The sequence below is a fragment of the Neoarius graeffei genome, chromosome 3 (genome assembly GCF_027579695.1).
Source record: "Neoarius graeffei isolate fNeoGra1 chromosome 3, fNeoGra1.pri, whole genome shotgun sequence".
Taxonomy (NCBI): Eukaryota; Metazoa; Chordata; class Actinopteri; order Siluriformes; family Ariidae; genus Neoarius; species Neoarius graeffei.
This window is the reverse complement of record NC_083571.1, coordinates 41,556,260-41,577,297: the sequence shown is the minus strand read 5'-3', so window position 1 is coordinate 41,577,297 and position 21,038 is coordinate 41,556,260. Positions and strand designations below refer to the sequence as shown.

At 41.0% G+C, this 21,038-nt stretch overlaps 1 protein-coding gene across 1 annotated transcript in view; it reads left to right on the top strand.

The window, feature by feature from the left end:
* The window catches only part of adgrb3 (adhesion G protein-coupled receptor B3), a 722,174-nt gene that overhangs the window by 345,589 nt on the left and 355,547 nt on the right, over positions 1-21,038 (top strand). The window contains exons 7-10 of the mRNA XM_060916854.1: positions 2,844-3,008; positions 3,319-3,420; positions 19,517-19,623; positions 20,230-20,424. Of these exons, the coding sequence (XP_060772837.1) occupies positions 2,844-3,008; positions 3,319-3,420; positions 19,517-19,623; positions 20,230-20,424 (569 nt within the window). The remainder of the gene's footprint in view (positions 1-2,843; positions 3,009-3,318; positions 3,421-19,516; positions 19,624-20,229; positions 20,425-21,038) is intronic.

Genomic DNA, 21,038 nt, shown 5'->3' with positions numbered 1-21,038 from the left:
ATCCATCCATTGAGTTTCCTGACATCTCAATCTACCTGGTGCTTCAGACATCATTCTACGTGGACAAACAGGTGAAAACCTGGAAGAGCATGGAGGTGTACAACTTTTTATATGTGGCTGGGTTAAAGATCTAGGGATCAAAACACTACAAGATAAAGCCTGTATCATTTATGCCCAGGTAAGTAGGAATTTTGGGGCTTTTTGTATGCGTCTGTGCAATGGTTGCAAGGACACTACAAGTTTTAGTATTGGGTGTAAACAAGCCACAACTGCTTGATTCTCAATCCTCCCTGCTCTTCTCTTCAGGTAAATCATTCACAAAGGTCCACAGAAACCCCTTTAAAGACCTGGGTATTGGTGAAACAGCACAAAGAAGTTATCATGGCTCACTGTAACTGCATGGCTGGGGAAGCAGTTTTGTGCTGTTAACTTGTGAGCTCTGCTTTTGTGTTTACGTGGATCATCTCAATGATCTTATCTATCTAGTTCAGTGTAGGAGCCCAAGCTACATCATTGTCCTTGTAATGATTGCTAGGAGATCCTGATAAATAAAGTGAAAACATACACGTTAGTTTACAACATGGTGACCATGATCAAACAGTAAACAAAAACACATCTGAGGACTTAAGTGTCTCCTGAACTTCAAAACATCATGAAATAACAGAAAATGGCAAGAAAGGTGATTTATGAATCCAAACAAAATAAATCAGAGGAATTTACAAACCTTTCACAAAGTCATCACTGCACACAAGTGTTCTTCGACTCAGCTCCCTTCCATCACAGTAAAAGGTTCAAGAGCCACCTTTCTCATCATCTTTTGGTAAAATCCTTTGCTCTTTCATCACTTCATGGGGAGCCTGTAAGAAACTTTTCAGTTTCATGGTTTGATCGATTTGAACAGCGCAAAACAACACAAGTGTAGGGCATTAGCAAGGCATCCCTGCAATAGTAACACTTTGTGAACAGTGAGGCTTAGCTGACCACCACTTCATGTCTTGCATATCTAATAAGGTGGATGTGACATCAGATGCAACCCACCTATAGCTGTTATAACCACATGGGTTCAGGATTACTTTGGCAAACCTTTGTCATTCACTACAATATGGAGTTACATCTACAAATGCCAGTTAAAACTTTACTGTTCAAAAAAGAAAGCCTTATGTTAGCTGTGTTCAGAAGTGTTGTCAACTTCTTTGGGCTCAAAGGCATCTGGGATGGACCATCACACAGTGGAAACGTATATTGTGGTCAGACAAATCAATATTCCAGGATTTATTTTGGAAGAGATGGACATCATGTGCTCCGGACCAAAGAAGAAAAGGACCATCCAGACTGTTACCAGTCCAAAAGCCAGAGTCTGTCATGGTATGGGGTTGTGTCAGTGCCCTTGGCAAAGGTTACTTACACTTCTGTAATGGTAGCATTAATGCAGAAAATTACATTAAGATTTTGGAGCAACATATTCTGCCTTCAAGATTACATCTTTTCCAGGGATATTTCAACAAGACAATGCAAAACCACATTCTGGACACATTACAAAGCCATGGCTGCAGAAGAAGAGGGTGCCTGCATATCTTAATACCTGTTTGCAGGAAGAACAGGACAAGTAACACCTGAAACACCTCATCACTTGGTGCCTTCAGTCCCTAAACATCTTTTAAGTGTTGTGAGAAGGAATGGCAACATTACAAAGTGGTAAAAGCTTTACTGTCCCAACTTTTTTTGAAATGTGCTGCAAGAATCAAAACTGAAATGTGTTAATTTTGAAAAAAAAAATAAAATAAAATTCATAAGGTAAAACATCAAATAATGCGCCATTGTTTTGAGTGCAATACAAGGTCAAAGATTATTTACAATCATTGTTTTCAGTTTTAATTTCAACATATCGTCCCATCTTTTTCTGATATGGGGTTGTATTTTAATATTGGCAAAGTGAGAGAAATTATAGCCACATTTGCCGAATAATCTCTTATTCATTCAATGATGCATATCATTATTACACATGATTTTTATGAATTAAAATGTAGGGGAGAAGAAAAAAAAACCAAAAACTCTGAAAGCTTTTCACTGTGTATCTTGGCGCCATAAAAAATGTCCATTTTACAAAATATATTAAAAAACAATCTCAAGCCACTTAAAAGATAACATATGAGACAAATTCATAACATAAATTTATAATGTTCAGCACGCTATAACTTTGCCTGCCATAATATTTTGTGTGTGTGTGTGTGTGTGTGTGTGTGTGTGAGATTTTCAGGGCAAATATTCTGTTCTTCAATGTGGTATTCGTATAAGGGTCAAATAAAATTATTGGGATTGAAAAGGATGGGGGCGGCACGGTGGTGTAGTGGTTAGCGCTGTCGCCTCACAGCAAGAAGGTACGGGTTCGAGCCCCGTGGCCGACGAGGGCCTTTCTGTGCGGAGTTTGCATGTTCTCCCCCTGTCCGCGTGGGTTTCCTCCGGGTGCTCCGGTTTCCCCCACAGTCCAAAGACATGCAGGTTAGATTAACTGGTGACTCTAAATTGACCGTAGGTGTGAATGTGAGTGTGAATGGTTGTCTGTGTCTGTGTGTCGGCCCTGTGATGACCTGGCGACTTGTCCAGGGTGTACCCCGCCTTTCGCCTGTAGTCAGCTGGGATAGGCTCCAGCTTGCCTGCGACCCTGTAGAACAGGATAAAGCGGCTAGAGATGATGAGATGAGATGAAAAGGATGGATTTTGTGAAAAATGGTGTAGCCCTGGCATATAACAAAAAGGAATAGTGCAATGGACATTACTGTTTTTTATTGCTTATTATTGTGTGTGTGTGTGTGTGTGTGTGTGTGTATATATATATATCTCAGCAAATGGCCAGTGGAACCCTTGGGGGCCATGGAGTGGGTGTTCAAAGTCATGTGATGGAGGCTGGCAGCGGCGTGTACGGGTGTGCCAAGGCCTAGCTGTCACAGGGCAACAGTGTGAGGGCAGTGGAGAGGAGGTCCACAAATGCAGTGAGCAGCGTTGCCCAGGTAACTGTATAGACAACAAGCACCAGGAGTCAGATATGCCCACATAAATGAAGAGAAGGCTGAATGAAAGCAGAGTATAAAGATAATATTTGGCTTTTTGAAGAGCTATACAGTATCTGCAGTGGATTGTTACTTAAATGTAGAAAACAAGCAATAAGGATTCATTCTTAAGCATATATAGAAATGTGTATTTGTACTTGCTTTGGAATGACTGCATTTGGCTGTATCACCACATAAGGTTTTCCATACAGTCACTGTCATGTCTGTAAACATCCATTTAAATGAAACCTTTCTGTCTGCTCTTGTGTAGCTCCCTATGAGATTTGTCCTGAGGACTATGCAGTTTCCATGTTGTGGAGGAGAACACCATCTGGAGAACTAGCCTTCAATAGATGCCCACCCAATGCCACAGGTATGGAGAAGTTTTATATTTGACACAATGGCAAGTTAAATCCCAAATCATGAAAGGGTACTGCAATGATGGAGGCTTTCGAATGATAATGCAGTAATTTAATTGAATTCAGTTATGCTCACCATGTATAAATCCCATGACGATCCTTGGGTAATTTTTTTTTTTTATCAGTTATGATCAGGACTTTAAATCCTGTCAAAGGAGTAAAATCATAGAAATTACCACTGAATTTCTCAAGACAAAAGCAAGTCCCTTTGTGTCAAGTTCTTGCAAATGGCACTTTGGTAGGAAGAAAGAATGCGGGGAACCAGAGAACAATACACCAGTTATTAAACAGAGATCTAGGTGGTGGGGGATCCATTTGTCTTTCATGACTTCCAACAATAACAGTGTTGTTTAATTTATGTTCTGCATTTCAATTTATGGGCATATTTTCACTATATATTTTTGGATATTTATGTGTTTGTTTATTTATTTGAACCATATTATGTGGTCTTGATTGGCCTTTTTCCCTATCGAACACATATGGCTTAGTCACTGATTCAGTATTCATGCCATTCCCACTCCTTGTAAGGTCTACAACAGCTGAGCCATGAGTGACTGGGTTTCCAAGGCAAGTCAAGCATTTTCACAGCAGCACTCAAGAGTGTCTAGTGTGTGCTTCTAGTAATCTTCTAGTAATGCAGCTCAGCCAATGCAGATAGGCAATGACCAACTCTTCCTCCTTTTAGGCTATAAAGTGGCAGTTCTTTTCTCCTGATTGAATTAGTGGTCTTATTAATCTTATTTTAATTTATATATTGGACTGCTTTCTTTCAAGTCATTAAAATGAATGACTTTTCATTAAATGTGTGGATATGTAATTGAAATAAACAGAGTATATTAGATTGCCACACAAAGATGTGAAGTTTATTTTCAAGTGGTGAATGTATACTTTGAGTGAGCAAAGCGAAGGAATGATATATTTTTTAACACGAGAAGATAAATTTCATATCTTTGCACCACTGTGTAATGTTCTTTATATTATATAGACATCCACAAAAAACATGCTTTTTTTTTCAAGAATTTTAATTTTGAACCGGTTCACCATTTTGACAAGGCACGCCAAGTCAGCGGGAAGACATTGGGAGTGACGTCTTTGGAGTGAAGAGATCAGGAAATATGTTACTACTCTGGTCCACAATGTATTTCCTATGAAAAATGCAAGATTTTCAACATGAGAAGATAAACTTCATATCTTCAAGCTAGCATGTGATTTTCTTTTAATTATATAGACATATAAACAAAAAGCACCTAAATGTATCAATTAATTTTGATTTATCAGAACAGTCAATTCATGAATTCAACAATTCATATTGAGAAATGTGTCATGGTTGCCATTCTTGATGTCCCGGCTGTAGTTCATATGAAAAATACGAGTGGCCTATTTCCCAGTGAAACACTCATGTCCATATAATTTATAAGCACTTTAAACATGACCATGGAATCCATGTATGAAATTTAGTAGCACATTCAGTAAGTTTGTTATGTAATTGACAGGGTTAGAGGCTGGATGCAAGTGCAGGAAGTTTATATTTAAAAATCATGGTCAAACAAGCAAGGTTCAGGCAATCAACAAACTTCTCATCAAAGGCAGGGACAGAGATGGAAACCAGAAAACAAGAACAGGGTCTATAACCAGAATAGCAAATACAAGAAAGGCTCAGTAAATGCAGAAAAACTGAACAAAGAGTTCACAAAACTACACTGGAGAACACTGGGTGTAAATGGACAACCTATTTAGTGACTAAACTGAAACAGGTGAACGTGATGGTGACATGGTTGGGGAAATAACCAATCACAAGACAAGGGAGGAGACTGACAAAAACCAAAGCAAGCACCAATGTTAACAAAAACATAAACAAAGCCATGCAGAAATGCATGCCATCATGCTGCAGGCTTTAACGGTCAACAAAACCCAAAAATAAACACTGTTTGCCAATCGCAGCAAGTGCCCTGATGAGCCCCCTTACTGCATTTTTAAATCAAAAATAGAACTTTAACAATGATTTAGTAATTTTAATAGCTATGATATTGCTAAAGGGCGGCACGGTGGTGTAGTGGTTAGCGCTGTCGCCTCACAGCAAGAAGGTCCTGGGTTCGAGCCCTGTGGCCGGTGAGGGCCTTTCTGTGTGGAGTTTGCATGTTCTCCCTGTGTCCGCGTGGGTTTCCTCCGGGTGCTCCGGTTTCCCCCACAGTCCAAAGACATGCAGGTTAGGTTAACTGGTGACTCTAAATTGACCGTAGGTGTGAATGTGAGTGTGAATGGTTGTCTGTGTCTATGTGTCAGCCCTGTGATGACCTGGCGACTTGTCCAGGGTGTACCCCGCCTTTCGCCCGTAGTCAGCTGGGATAGGCTCCAGCTTGCCTGCGACCCTGTAGAAGGATAAAGTGGCTAGAGATAATGAGATGAGATGAGATATTGCTAAAGGTAAGCTTATCTGGATGCAGCCATTTGCACTGAAACTGGATATCTGTTTGTGACAGCAAATGTATGCCATTTCCCTTAGTAACACAGAGCCATCAAATAAGGGCATCTAATTCTTAAAAAAAAACCTCTCTCTCAGATGGGTTAAATGCAGAGAAAGAAATTCACTATACTTAATGTATATTTGATATAGTATAACAGCTAATTCTAAAAATCTAAATCAGAAATTTTCTGTAACCATGTGATTTTTTTTTTTTTACTGGCAACAAAATACGCAAAGTAACAGACTTCACTTTTATTAAGTGTGAATCTCACTAGCAAGATAACGCATATGTAGTACTGACACAGATACAACTAAACAATGTTCATCGTCATTGCAGTGTGATTCATTCCATCTAAAAAGATTGCTTTTCTCAGTGAATAAAAACAAATAAATGCACAACACATACAAATACAGGGAAAATAAAATTTTTTGGGAAAAAAAAATTCAAAACAGTGTGAGGAGCTGGTGATGGCGCATTTATAGGCAGCAAAAGACTCCCAAAGGCTGAGTATCTGTGTGCTCGCAGTGTGTGTGCACACACTGCTTCAATGACCAGGCTTATTTTTACAGCCAAACACTTGACACTTGGGCATCTTCAGGGTTGTTTACAACAATTTAGAAGTGATGTATCCACTAGATATCAACTTCGGTAAGTCATGTGGTGTGTGAGTTATGTCACAATCTCAGATTCTCTCACGTAATTTCTACTGAGAGCATGATATTTGAACCTCGGAGAGAGTAAGATAGTAGCACTCAGGGATGTTTTTATTTTAAAACAAAAACAATCTGGAGACAGTATACAGGTACAAATATGAACAAGTGAATACTTGAACATGTCTTGTATGGATATTGCCTGCCACTGTAAAGGAATTAATTTTTTGAGTTTTGTTTGCCTTTAAACAGTTCAAAGCACACACAGTGCTCAAAGTGCATGTAGTGTTTGAAACAAGAGGCAAAACATCCTGGCAAAGTCTTATTTGAAGCCAGTCAAGGTTTTCCCATCTCACATTAGTGAGTTTCTTTATATGTAAATGTACACAAACTCAGGAACTCTCATTTTGATATGAACTTTTTTTTCTAAACTAATTGGATTTTCATAAATATTACTTATCTTGTGTTAAGGGTCTTGAAAATGACCTACCAATAAATGTGTTCATGCCTTGGTAAATGAGGCTCAATGTTGATTGATAAAGTAGATATATTGCCTTTTCACTGATAAATCATATTATAAATATTAAAAGCTTGCATGTTTTTTCTCTTTACCAGGTAGCTAGATTTTCTTTTCACAATGTTTCTTTTATTTTTAATAATGGGTGCAATTACTAAAGGCAAATATCAAATGCTTAGCCAACTTCACTCTAAAGAATTTGCATCTTGCATCAGTCTCCAGATGTTACTTTAATCCCCATTTCACTGTACATTCAACCTCACTATTATATATAAACTGTCTAAACATTCATTCATCTTCAGCCTGCTTTATTCTGGTCAGGGTTGTGGTGGAACCAACCAGATCACTAGGCATTAGGCAAGAATACACCCTGGATGGGGCATCAGTCCATTTCAGGGCCCATGCACACACATTTGCATTCACACTGGCATGTTTTTAGGAGATTGAAGGAAACTGGGGAACTCATAGAAAATCAACATGGACATGGGAAAAACATGTGAAACCCTGCACAGACAATAACCTGCTCAGTAGCCTGGTATAAATGAACTAGCAGATCTAAGCCCTCAGTTTTTCAAAGATAAAATTAATAAGATAAGATCAGATAAGATAGCCTTTATTGTCATTGCACAGTCACCCATACAACGAATATATAACCTGTATACCAGTCAATATAAGGTTTCAATTTTAGCATCCACAACAAATGTCTTAAAGTGGAATACTTTGATCTTTGGTGGAACTAAGTGCAACAGCACCACCAACGCATATTATTATGATGGTATTGAGTCCTTGTGTTGTAATGCCTTTGTTAACCCTAATAGCTTGTCATGATGGATATTTGATTTTAGCTCTACCTAATATCATGACCAACCATTACTGATTATAACATTACAAAAATGAAAATCACCTGGAGAAAATCATCCGGAGAATCATCTGGAGAAAAGCTTCATCTCAAACATTTTTGTTTCACACATGTATGTATATAGTGATCCAGTACATCTCTCCATACAGCTGCACTTTACAATGATTATTTTTACCCATTATAAAAGTTTTGTAAATTATGTAAAAAGAACCTATGAAATATGTAAGCATTCAGACCTTTTACTGTAATCTTTGTTGAAGTCATAAGTGCTAAAGAGGGCAACTGGACTTGCTTGAAATTCTTGAACATGTTTCATCTCTCATCTGAAAGGCTTCTTCAGTTCTGTCTGACTAGTGGGGAGTCCAGGTATTTATCCTCTAGTGGACCAAAAGCAACCCTAAGGAGAGTCGTTGACTCTGTCATCTTGTAGGTATTAGGGTCACTGGAGGCTGGGTCTGAATGGTGTTAGCAGCCTAGAAAGTCATTAGGGTGATCTGTGGGTTATTGGCTCTCTCTGCCATCATGTGAGTCATTGAAGTCAGCTGAGTCTTGGTGTGGATGAATACACATGGTCCACTAGAGGATAAATACCTGGAACTCCCCACTTGTCAGACAGAACTGAAGAATTTTTGGATGAGAGGTAAAATGTCTTCAAGAATTTCAAGCAAGTCTAGTTGCCTTCTTTAGCACCTACGGTTTACTATGACCTGGATGACTGAGAACCTTCATGGACGTATTTGTTGAAGTACACTTTTAACAATTACAGCATTAATTCTTCTTCAGTATGATAATGTTGATAATGTGGCAGACCTGAATTTGGGATCTTCATCCATTCCTCTCTGTAGCACCTCTCAAGCTCTGCCAGGTTTTAAGGAGAGTATGACTAGAGGGCAACTTTCATATTTCTCCAGAGATGTTTAAACAGATTCTGGTTGAGCTACTCATGGACAAGAATTGTCCTAAAGCCACTCGTGTATCATGTTAGATTTTTAACACTGTTGTATTAAAAGGTGAATCTTTTTGTCAATCTAAGATCCTGAATTGTCTTGAGCAGTTTTTTTTTTTTTGTTTAAAAAGGTCTGTGTTCATCTTTCCCTCAGTTCAGACAAATTTCTCAGTTCTTGGTGCTCAAAATAAATAAATAAATAAATAAATCTGTACAGCATAATGCTAATAACACCATGCTTCACCATATGAATGGAATGGTCAAGTAGTCTTTTTTTTCCTTCACATGAAACCAAGCTTGAGTACCAGTTGTTTTCTCTTGCTTATTCCCCTCTTCCTGTTTGCTTGCCCTTACAGAAAAAACACATGAATTTCCCGTGTATTTCACATGTGATCACATGTTACCACATGTGGTAACATGTGGAATGCATGATATCAGATTTTGTAACATGTGTAACATCTTATTAACTCACGTTGATAAGATGACAGCGTGCACACACGCAGCGGCTCCTCTCTGTCCCGACAGAATGGTGTTTTCGTGTTTGTGTTTTAAAACAGTGTGTATCTGTTTGTCTTTGTCACGTTCATCAGTCTCAAGGCGCACATACTCCCATGAGTTTCTGCTTGACATCCGCAGAACTATATTCATGTATATAAATCCAGCGGACGTGGAAGTGCTATGCGACTACGGTTTGCTCCGGAGGCCTGCTCAATCACCGACAACCACTCCTGCATCCAGCCTGCAGTGGGAGCGCCACAGGCGGAACATGTGGAAGCAGAAGAGGGGCAAGCGCGGTGGTATCTAAGCTAGGCTAGCAGCTAGCCCTCACCAGCCGGCTATCCCTACCATCACTCTGGCCAATGTACGCTCACTGGACAACAAGCTGGATTATGTCCGCCTGCTCTGCTCATCTTCCAAGTCTGTGAGTGAGTGTTGTGTCCTTGTGTTTGTGGAAACATGGCTTAACAACAGCGTTCTGGACTGTGCCATTCAGCTAGCCTGGCTAACATACTACCGGTCAGACAGAGCGCTAGTCGAGGGGGGGAAGACTCGTGGCGGAGGACTCTGTGTTTACATCAGTGATGCCTGGTGCCATGATGCTGTTGTGGTCTGCAAACACTGCTCACCACTGGTGGAGTTTATAATTATTAAGTGCCAGCCATTCTATCTGCCGAGGGAATTTACAGCCATATTGCTGGTAGCATTATACATCCCTCCTGGCTCCAATAACAACAGGAGTGAAGCACTGAATGAACTCTATCAGCACATCAGTGAGCAGCAGACAGCCCACCCAGATGCTTTCCTCATCCTGGCTGGGGATTTCAATCATGCAAACCCCAAGAGCATGTTTCCAAAACTCTATGGACATATCAACTTTCCCATACATGGAAACAATACTCTGGACAATGTTTACACCATGCATAAAGACGCCTACAAAGCCCTACTCCTCCCCCACCTTGGGGCCTCAGATCACTCCACTGTTATGCTAATGCCAGCATACAGGCTGCTGGTTAAAGTCACCAAACCAGCTACAAAACAGATACGTGTGTGGTCAGAGGGGTCCTCAGAGGCATTCCAGGACTGTTTTTCCACCACTGAGTGGAGCATGTTCAGACAGGCGGCCACCTACAGCAACATCACAGATCTCCAGGAGTACATGGAGACCGTCACTGCCTACATGAGGAAGTGCATGGATGACGTTATGGTCACCAGAACCATCTCCGTTCGGGCCAATCAGAAGCCATGGCTGACAGGGGAAGTCCACAAGCTCCTGTGGGCTTGGAACGTCACCTTCAGAGCTGGGGACGATGTGGGCCTGAGGACAGCTAGGGCCAATCTGTCACGAGGCATCAGGGTGGCCAAGAGACAGTATTCCAGGTACATTGCTGACCATTTCAGCGACAGCAGAGACACCAGGAACCTGTGGCGGGGGATTCAGACCATCACAGACTACAAGCCCTCGCCGCAGACCTGTGACAACTCCACATCCCTGCTGAATCAGTTGAATGACTTCTTCGCTCGCTTTGAGACAGACAACAGCACCATGGCACAGAAGACTCCACCACCTCCTGGCGACTAGGTGTTGACGCTGTCCCCAGACAGCATGAGGAGAGCTCTCAGGACAACAAATGCACGAAAAGCCCCGGGTCCTGATAACATTCCTGGTCATGTCCTGAGAGACTGTGCCAAGGAGCTCACAGATGTCTTTACAGACATCTTCAACATCTTGTTGAGCCAGGCTGTTGTCCCCACGTGCCTCAAAACCACCACCATCATCCCGGTCCCGAAGAAGCTGTCTCCCTCCTGCTTCAATGACTACCATCCTGTCGCACTCACTCCCATCCTCATGAAGTGCTTCGAGCGGCTAGTCATGCGGCATATCAAGTCTGCCCTCCCCCCCGCCCTGGACCCTTTCCAGTTTGCATATGAGTCCAACCATTCGACCAATGACGCCATTTCCACTGCCCTCCACTCAGCCCTCACCCACTTGGAGACAAAAGACTCGTATGTCAGAATGCTGTTCATAGACTTTAGCTCAGCATTCAACACAATCATTCCTCAGCAGCTCATTCATAAACTGGACCAGCTGGGACTCAACACCTCCCTGTGCAACTGGCTGCTGGACTTCCTGATGGGGAGACCACATGGGGGGACCCCCCAAGGATGTGTGCTAAGCCCCATCCTCTTCACTCTGCTGACCCATGACTGCACATCAACATCCAACTCTAATCTCTTCATTAAGTTTGCGGATGACACGACTGTGGTGGGTCTCATCAACAATGGCGATGAGACAATCTACAGGAGTGAGGTGAACCGCTTGGCCATGTGGTGCCAGGACAACAATCTCCGTCTGACCGTGGAGAAGATGAAGGAGATTGTTGTGGACTTCAGGAGAGAGCACACCCAGCATGCTCCACTATCTATCGACGGTGCTGCAGTGGAGAGGGTGAGCAGCACCAAGTTTCTGGGTGTACACAATTCTGAAGACCTGTTCTGGAGCAACAACACCGCATCACTGGCCAAAAAAGCCCAACAGCGTCTGTACTTCCTCCGCAAACTGAAGAGAGCAAGAGCCCCGGCCCCCATCATGCACACTTTCTACAGAGGCACCATCGAGAACATCCTGACCAGCTGCATCACCATATGGTACGGCGCCTGCACCATGTCCTGCTGCAAGACTCTGCAGCGCATCGTGAGAGCAGCTGAGAGGATCATTGGTGTCTCTCTCCCTTCTCTAATGGATATTTATAACTCCTGCCTCACCCGCAAAGCCATCAGAATTGCAGGTGACCCCACCCACCCATCTCACAACCTCTTCAGTCTGCTGCCGTCGGGGAGGAGACTGCGGAGTCTCCGGGCCAAAACCAGCAGGCTCAAGAACAGTTTCTTTCACCAGGCGGTCAGGAGGCTCAAATCCCTCCCTGTTCTGCCCCTCCTCCCCCCAATGCCCCCTGCCACAGATTCTGCCCGTACACCCCCCTGCCCCCCCTTCAGCATCTGACATGTCATCCTCACAGTTCCCCCCCCCCCCCCCCCCAAACACACATACATACATCTCATCATTCATTAACACACTGAACTCAGGGACCACACATCTCACTTTACTTCGCTCATTTGCACTATTCCGCACTACCTCACCTTAACAGCTGCTAGTTTGTTTATACTGCTTATTTCATGTTTACCTGCTATACCTCAAGTGCCCTTGACTGTTTTTTTTATTTGCACCAATTTACTTGTGTGTGTGTGTGTGTGTGTGTGTGTGTGTGTGTGTGTGTGTATGTATATATATATATATGTGTGTGTGTTTAGTCTATGTCTAGTTCTTATCTAGAGTGTTTATACTGTTTATATTGTTTGAGTGTTTCGTCTGCCTAGTTCTTATCTAATGTTTATACTGTTTATATTGTTTGTTTGAGTGTTTAGTTTATGTCTAGTTCTTATCTAGAGTGTTTATACTGTTTATATTGTTTGTTTGTTTGTTTGTTTTTTCAATTATTCTATTTTTATTTTTATTTATTGCATTGCCTGTTTGCACTGTGGGTCAGAGAGGACTGAAATTTCATCTGTGCTGTATGTCGAGCATGTATAGCATATTTGACAATAAAGTTGACTTGACTTGACTTGATGTGTTACCATGTAGAGCACATGTGGAAAACATGTTACCACATGTGTAAAACATTCCCACATGTGATTCACATAAGATTGGGCCAAAACCACATGTTTCCCATGTGCAAATAACATGTTTCCCATGTGCAAAACACATTTTCCACATATTTCACATGTGAGAAATTACATGTGAAGTTCATGTGGTTTTTCTGTAAGGGTGGTTTGGCTCAGTGGGCAGCTCTAAGAAGAATCTTATGGTTTTGAACTTCTTCCATGTTGGAATGAAGGAATCTTCTGCATTCACTTGGACCCTCAAAGCTGTAGTACCTTTCTTCTGGTCTGTGCCTTGACACAATCCTATTGTAAAAACATCTTAAAGCATATACGCAGAGCCATGGCTTCACTTTCATTTATAAATGCCATGAGACCTCAAGAATGGCATAGGAATAGTTTTAAGCATTAACAATAAATCTAATATACAACGTTGTAGTAATTTTTACGATTAAAGTGATTCATATACAGTGGTGCTTGAAAGTTTGTGAACCCTTTAAAATTTTCTATATTTCTGCATAAATATGACCTAAAACATCATCAGATTTTCACACAAGTCCTAAAAGTAGATAAAGAGAACACAGTTAAACAAATGAGACAAAAATATTACACTTGTTCATTTATTTATTGAGGAAAATGATCCAATATTACATATCTGTGAGTGGCAAAAGTATGTGAACCTCTAGGATTAGCAGTTAATTTGAAGGTGAAATTAAAGTCAGGTGTTTTCAATCAATGGGATGACAATCAGGTGTGAGTGGGTACCCTGTTTTATTTAAAGAACAGGGATCTATCAAAGTCTCATCTTCACAACACATGTTTGTGGAAGTGTATCATGGTATGAACAAAGGAGATTTCTGAGGACCTCAGAAAAAGTGTTGTTGATGCTCATCAGGCTGGAAAAGGTTACAAAATCATCTCTAAAGAGTTTGGACTCCACCAATCCACAGTCAGACAGATTGTGTACAAATGGAGGAAATTCAAGACCATTGTTACCCTCCCCAGGAGTGGTCGACCAACAAAGATCACTCCAAAAGCAAGGTGTGTAATAGTTGGCGAGGTCACAAAGGACCCCAGGGTAACTTCTAAGCAACTGAAGGCCTCTCTCACATTGGCTAATGTTAATGTTCATGAGTCCACCATCAGGAGAACACTGAACAACAATTGTGTGCATGGCAGGGTTGCGAGGAGAAAGCCACTGCTCTCCAAAAAGAACATTGCTGCTCGTCTGCAGTTTGCTAAAGATCACGTGGACAAGCCAGAAGGCTACTGGAAAAATGTTTTGTGGACAGATGAGACCAAAATAGAACTTTTTGGTTTAAATGAGAAGTGTTATATTTGGAGAAAGGAAAACACTGCATTCCAGAATAAGACCCTTATCCCATCTGTGAAACATGGTGGTGGTAGTATCATGGTTTGGGCCTGTTTTGCTGCATCTGGGCCAGGACGGTTTGCCATCATTGATGGAACAATGAATTCTGAATTATACCAGCGAATTCTAAAGGAAAATGTCAGGATATCTGTCCATGAACTGAATCTCAAGAGAAGGTGGGTCATGCAGCAAGACAACGGCCCTAAGCACACAAGTCATTCTACCAAAAATGGTTAAAGAAGAATAAAGTTAATGTTTTGGAATGGCCAAGTCAAAGTCCTGACCTTAATCCAATCGAAATGTTGTGGAAGGACCTGAAGCGAGCAGTTCATGTGAGGAAACCCACCAACATCCCAGAGTTGAAGCTGTTCTGTACGGAGGAACGGGCTAAAATTCCTCCAAGCCAGTGTGCAGGACTGATCAACAGTTACCGGAAACGTTTAGTTGCAGTTATTGCTGCACAAGGGAGTCACACCAGATACTGAAAGCAAAGGTTCACATACTTTTGCCACTCACAGATATGTAATATTGGATCATTTTCCTCAATAAATAAACATCCAAGTATAATATTTTTGTCTCATTTGTTTAACTGGTTCTCTTTATCTACTTTTAGGACTTGTGTGAAAATCTGATTATGTTTTAGGTCATATTTACGCAGAAATATAGAAAATTCTAAAGGGTTCACAAACTTTCCAGCACCACTGTAGGTAGCGGTCTGAGTGAATGACCTTCACGTCTGTAACATCACAGCAGGAAGTCTATCGGTTTTATTGCCATTTCCACTATACTAAAACACAGAGCTGACTGCAACTCCAATCCTCCATTTTGAGCTAATTTATTGCCATGCCACGTAGATGTGTTGCTGGCTGGTGCAGCAACACGATAGAAGGTGGATTTATGTTGCATTCATGGCCCAAGAATGTTCAAACTGCAAAGATTTGGACGCGTTTTGTGAGTAGTTCACGGGCACATTGGGCAGCTACAAAGTGGTCTCTCCTCTGCTCTGCATATTTTACTGAAGACTTGTATGAGACCTCTAATCTGTTGGAGTGTTGGCTATAAGCCTGTATTGAAAGAGGGTGCAGTACCAACAATTAAAGAAAACAAGAAAAGGAAAGTATTTATTTTATTTTTTTAAAGGAAAGTGAGTTCAGTTGCACCAGTTCTCCCGGAGTGAGCCAAGGGTTGTTGGTAAAACCCGGGATGGAATGGGACGGGACATTTCGCTCGGGCAGTGGCGTCCCCACGGTTGTTGCTAAAACCGGTGACATCCTGTTCCGCCCCAGGTTTTAGTAATTGCCTGAGCCGAGCAGTAATGACGGAGTACTCCGTAATGGAGAAAATGGAGAATGAGTGGAGCAGCCATCTTATTTCTGCACTGGATATTGCTGTCATCTCGCCCTTATGTGGGAGAAGCGAATGAATGGAGAATTGAATGAACAACTGAAAGTCAGATTGGCCTTCAAGAAGCGAGAACACAGATGGGTAAGCTCCAACTCTTATTTGGATACAAAACAACAAAAATGACACACGTTTACCTGCATTTAGATTAATACATGTAACTTGTATTGTATTTAATTTACTGGTATAAGATTATTTAATTTGCTTCAAAATGTGATTATCTCAGTTCATCTCATCTCATCTCATCATCTCTAGCCACTTTATCCTGTTCTACAGGGTCACAGGCAAGCTGGAGCCTATCCCAGCTGACTACGGGCGAAAGGCGGGGTACACCATGGACAAGTCGCCAGGTCATCACAGGGCTATCTCAGTTCATCTGATTATTTAATTAGCCTTTTACGTTTTATCAGTGAAAATGGATGCATGTACATGTATGTTGCATAAGTTATAACATCTGTCCTGTTTTAATGAGAGTCAACCCACAATCAATGAAGTCAAATCAGTCTTAGCTGAGCAAGTCTGTAATGGTATTTCTTACTTTCACCATAATTTTTTATTTATATGACTTTGGTCTATAGCTGTAAAAGGCCTCAGCCTTAAAACCAGTTACTGCTGTGATGTCACGCACTCAGGGCTGGCTGGCTCAAATACCAACTTTGCAGTTGATTTTAACTCTCAAGAATATATATTTTTAAATTCCCATTTATGCAGCATACAAGAGTCAAGGATGGAGATACTATCCACTCAGAAATTTATTTAAAAATAAAGGCTGTGTATCTGCTTTAAGCATGATGAATGGAAATTCGATGCACCTATACTCAGTTTCAAGTGTCAAACCAAGTGGCCTGAATACTTGTGCAAATGTGATGTTTAAAAAAAAAAAAAACATTTTCATGCATTTTCTCTCATTGGACATTTTGGTTTATCTGAGAGCAGAATGAGGCTGCATTGTCACTCCTGGCAACACTGTGCCACTTTGTATGCTCCTATGTTACTCACATTGCCACTGTGTCCTAGAGAATGGATGCAGGGATGAGGAAAGAAAGGCCTAAGTGAATTGTAGTGAGGACTGCTGACTGGAACCACAGATAATCACCAGGTGTGACTGCTACAGAGCAGGCAGATGATATTGTGTGTATATGGATTTGTACCTCTGTGGTAAGCTTTTAAGTATGTTGTGTGGGGTTGGTAACTGAAACCAAACATAGGCTAAGATAGCTAAGAGAAAAATACAGCCATTTTATCTGGAGGAGGTTTTTTTTTTTTTCTTACTTAAAAGCCTGTCTCATGGCTTGTCTCCTGACCTGACAGCCACAGGGTTCCCACTTTTTAACCTATGTTAACATGATGGCAACTCCATACCCATAAAACATAAAAACACAAAAATCCCCAAAGACTGCACCCATTACCCATAATACAACACCCTTTAATAAATACCAAAAAACATAATTAAAGCTTAAATATACAAGTGCACCACAATATGTAGATTTAGTTCTACATGTGGAGAAGGCCTCTGGGTGTGTGTACCCCTTTCATATCACTAGCATTCAGTGTCCCTGCATGGGTTCTTAAGTACTGGATAGAAGCCATAAAGAAAATTGATGAGTGTGTGAGTGGTGAGAATCTGTATGAATGCCTCATGGAAGCTTTTCTAAAAGGGAGATGGTTCAATATGGAAAGTTAGGCATTTACATACCTATAAGTCAAACAATTTGCTGCACTTGTAAAGCATTGCAGGGCATCATGCTGGTGAAGCAGGTAATGCTACAACCTCACACCTATATGGTCCCTGGTTACTGCCTGTCTGGTGTTTCACATGTGCTCCCTGTGTCTGTGTGGGGTTCTCATGGTTCTCCAGTTTCCTCTCACCTCCCAGAAGCATCCTAGGAGGTGAACTGGAAAAAATAAATTGCCCCAGGTGTGAATGTATGTGCATGGTTCCCTGCAATGGACTGACATCCCCTCCAGGGTGTATCCATCCATCCATCCATCCATCCATTATCTGTAGCCACTTATCCTGTACATGGTCACAGGCAAGCTGGAGCCTATCCCAGCTGACTATGGGTGAGAGGTGGGGTACACCCTGGACAAATCACCAGGTCATCGCAAGGCTAACACATAGAGACAAACAACCATTCACACTCGCATTCACATCTATGGTCAATTTAGAGCCACCAATTAGCCTAACCTGCATGTCTTTGGACTGTGGGGGAAAACGGAGCACCCGGAGGAGACCTGTGCAGACACAGGGAGAACATGCAAACTCCACACAGAAAGGCCCTCGTTGGCTGCTGGGCTCGAACCCAGGACCTTCTTGGTGTGAGGGAACAGTGCTAACCACTAGGGTGTATTCCTTCTTTGTGTAAATCATATAGAGCAGCTTCCTTGAATAAATATGTAAAGACAGAGACCCCATTTACATCTTGCATGTGTCAAGTCAAATCTATTCAATTACCCTGCTTTAGGGTGCTAATATAGAAAAAAAATTCTGAAAGTGTATCGGGATAATTGCTTCTCTGACTTATAATAAACTTATACTCTTTATTAAAATGTATTCTTCAAGTACCCTTTGGGTGATTAATTGTTTATCAATAGTTTCCACCTGGAACCTGTTTGAAAAGGCAGCCCTGCATTATAAGTCCTACTATAGGTTTCCCTCATGGTTCAATAGAATGGGGACATTTTATAAAGCAGTGTTTCTCAACTGGTGGGTCCAAATTTGGGTTGCATGCCCTTTATGATTGTGGTGCAAACTGGTGGGAAGAAACAAAAAAAAAGAAAGCATTGCTAAGTGTAAATGATAAAAAATAGCAAAATGGGAAACCTTGGAAAAATGAGAATAAAGCAAATTATTGCTTTAAAAGAAGAAAAGTAATAATCCAAATGGAATTCTCCCTGTAGCCAGTGAATAATTTGGTCATGTCATGTTGTCTGCCCAATAAGATTGTCAATTTTGGCACTAATTCACCATTAAATAATTGGTGCTAACATTAGCCAGGTTTAAATTGCAGTTTTGCCCAACACAGAAGCGATACTTTAAAAATTTTCGATAAAACACCCTTGTGAATGTTCTGTTTCCACTGTATGATGTGATTAAAGCTGGGTTTTCTCCTCTTACAATAGCTCTTAGAGAGCTTTTTTTTTTCAGAAAGGTTGTGTTTCCATTTGCTTTTCATGTCATGTGAGTTAAATGTGAAAAATGTGTTTTCTATTTAAATTTTGCTAAATATTGCTTTATTGATTCGTCTGAAAAACTACTTCATGCAAGTATAAAAACCTTTTTTTTGGGATATTTGAGAATTTCACATGTTCCACACAAAATTAATGTGTTTCCATTACCCCTTTTATTAGTCCACAAGCTCTGCAGTGATTCTCATATGTCATGCATGTGATTTCACAATTGGCTGAATACGGGAGCCTAGATAGAAAGATGTGTGTGCTGCCAGGTAGTTCTCAAAATGAGAAAATGGAAACACTGGAGTAGATTATCCACAGAATATCACCTCTCTCACTCTCAATCAATCTCTGTCCTTTTCTGTTTCCTGACTGCGTTGTAGCTCTCCCATATTGCTTGCCTCTCCCATATTATTTGCCTCTTTTATTCTCCAGCTATATCTACCATACAATACCTTTATCCCTTTCTTTTTTCCTTACTCTGTCTCTCTCCTCTCATCTTTTGCAGGCACCACAAGTCGACGCTGCTCTCTAGATCACCGTGGGGTAGCATATTGGGAACAGCCCAGCTATGCTCGATGCATCCAAAATGAATACCGATACTTACAACAGTCGGTAGGTAGAAAGCCTCAGTCGTGAAAGATCAGCTACTCACAGTGGGGAACTGAAAAAGAAAAAAGAACATTTTCCTACCCAGTTAAATTGCATTCAGGTCTTCAGTTTTCCTACCCACCTAATATACTGTTGTTTTGTCTCCTAGATGCATGCTGCATAAATGTGTGTTCATTTAATTATGGTTTGCAAACCCACAACAGCATGAAATAATCTAGCTTTTTCATGAAATGTGCTGACTAAATTTGGTTCGAAGTTTGGTCCCTGTTGCCTTATTGCCGTTAGGTAGTTTCTATTCAACCCAAGCAACTGACTGATCAAACCAATGCATTGAACTTAAAGAAGGAATAAATTGGAGTTCTTCATATGTATCCACAAATGGCTCATTGCAGATTTTCATCCTAGCCAGATAGGAGAGGACAAGGAGTTTGTTTAGAATGGAAGATTGAGAACTAAAAGATAACAGATAAGATTGTCCTCCTCCCAGATATTGTCCCAATTCTCCTGGTGTTGTGATATGAAATGGTTGTTATTGTAGCTAACCCAGTAATATGGAAGCTCACAATTGCATGCTCAAACCCAATGATTTCTTCATCTGTCCTGTCTCAGGTCCAAGGGCACCTTGCCAAGGGTCAGAGAAATCTGGCAGGGGATGGCATGTCCCAGGTAACTAAAGTATTGCTGGACCTCACTCAGAGACGCAACTTCTATGCCGGTGACCTCCTTTCCTCTGTGGAAATCTTGTGGAATGTTACTGACACTTTTAAAAGAGCAAGCTATGAACTGACTTCAGATGATGTGCAAGTAAGAGTTCTTTTCTACTAAGACTTTTTTGTGTAATTAAAAAAACAAAAACAAAACACATGACATGTCATGCTACATGACAAAGTAGTGTGATGCCCAAAATTTGAAACTGTGATAGTTTGATGATACAATTGCAGGTTTTTCCAAGATTTTTTAAAATTTATTATAAAAAAAATTAACTTTTTCTTTTTAACAAATGCCACACTGTACTTTTTGATCATTTATAGTTGCATTAAATGTTGACTAGACTGTCATGTCTGCACTCGCACAAGACACCAAAGCCTGGAATTCATGGCATCCTTCAAACTTGGCCACCATGGGCTACAATCCCCAGCAAGCACTGCACCACCCCACCTCTCCAGAATTTTGATCAGCGCTACACCTGTTTCACATTTCCAATTAATCACTGCTTACTACAAAAGGACTCTCATTCATTCAACTCCTTGCAAAGTATCACTCAGTGTTTACTGCCTGACTTTTCCTGGCTTTGATCTCATTTCCCATAACTCTGATTCTGATTTCTGTTCTGCCTCTGATACACTTGACCCTTGCTTCATCTTGACTCTGCAAGTGGATCATGATTGGGATTTAGTTGCCAGTTTGCTGAATAAAGC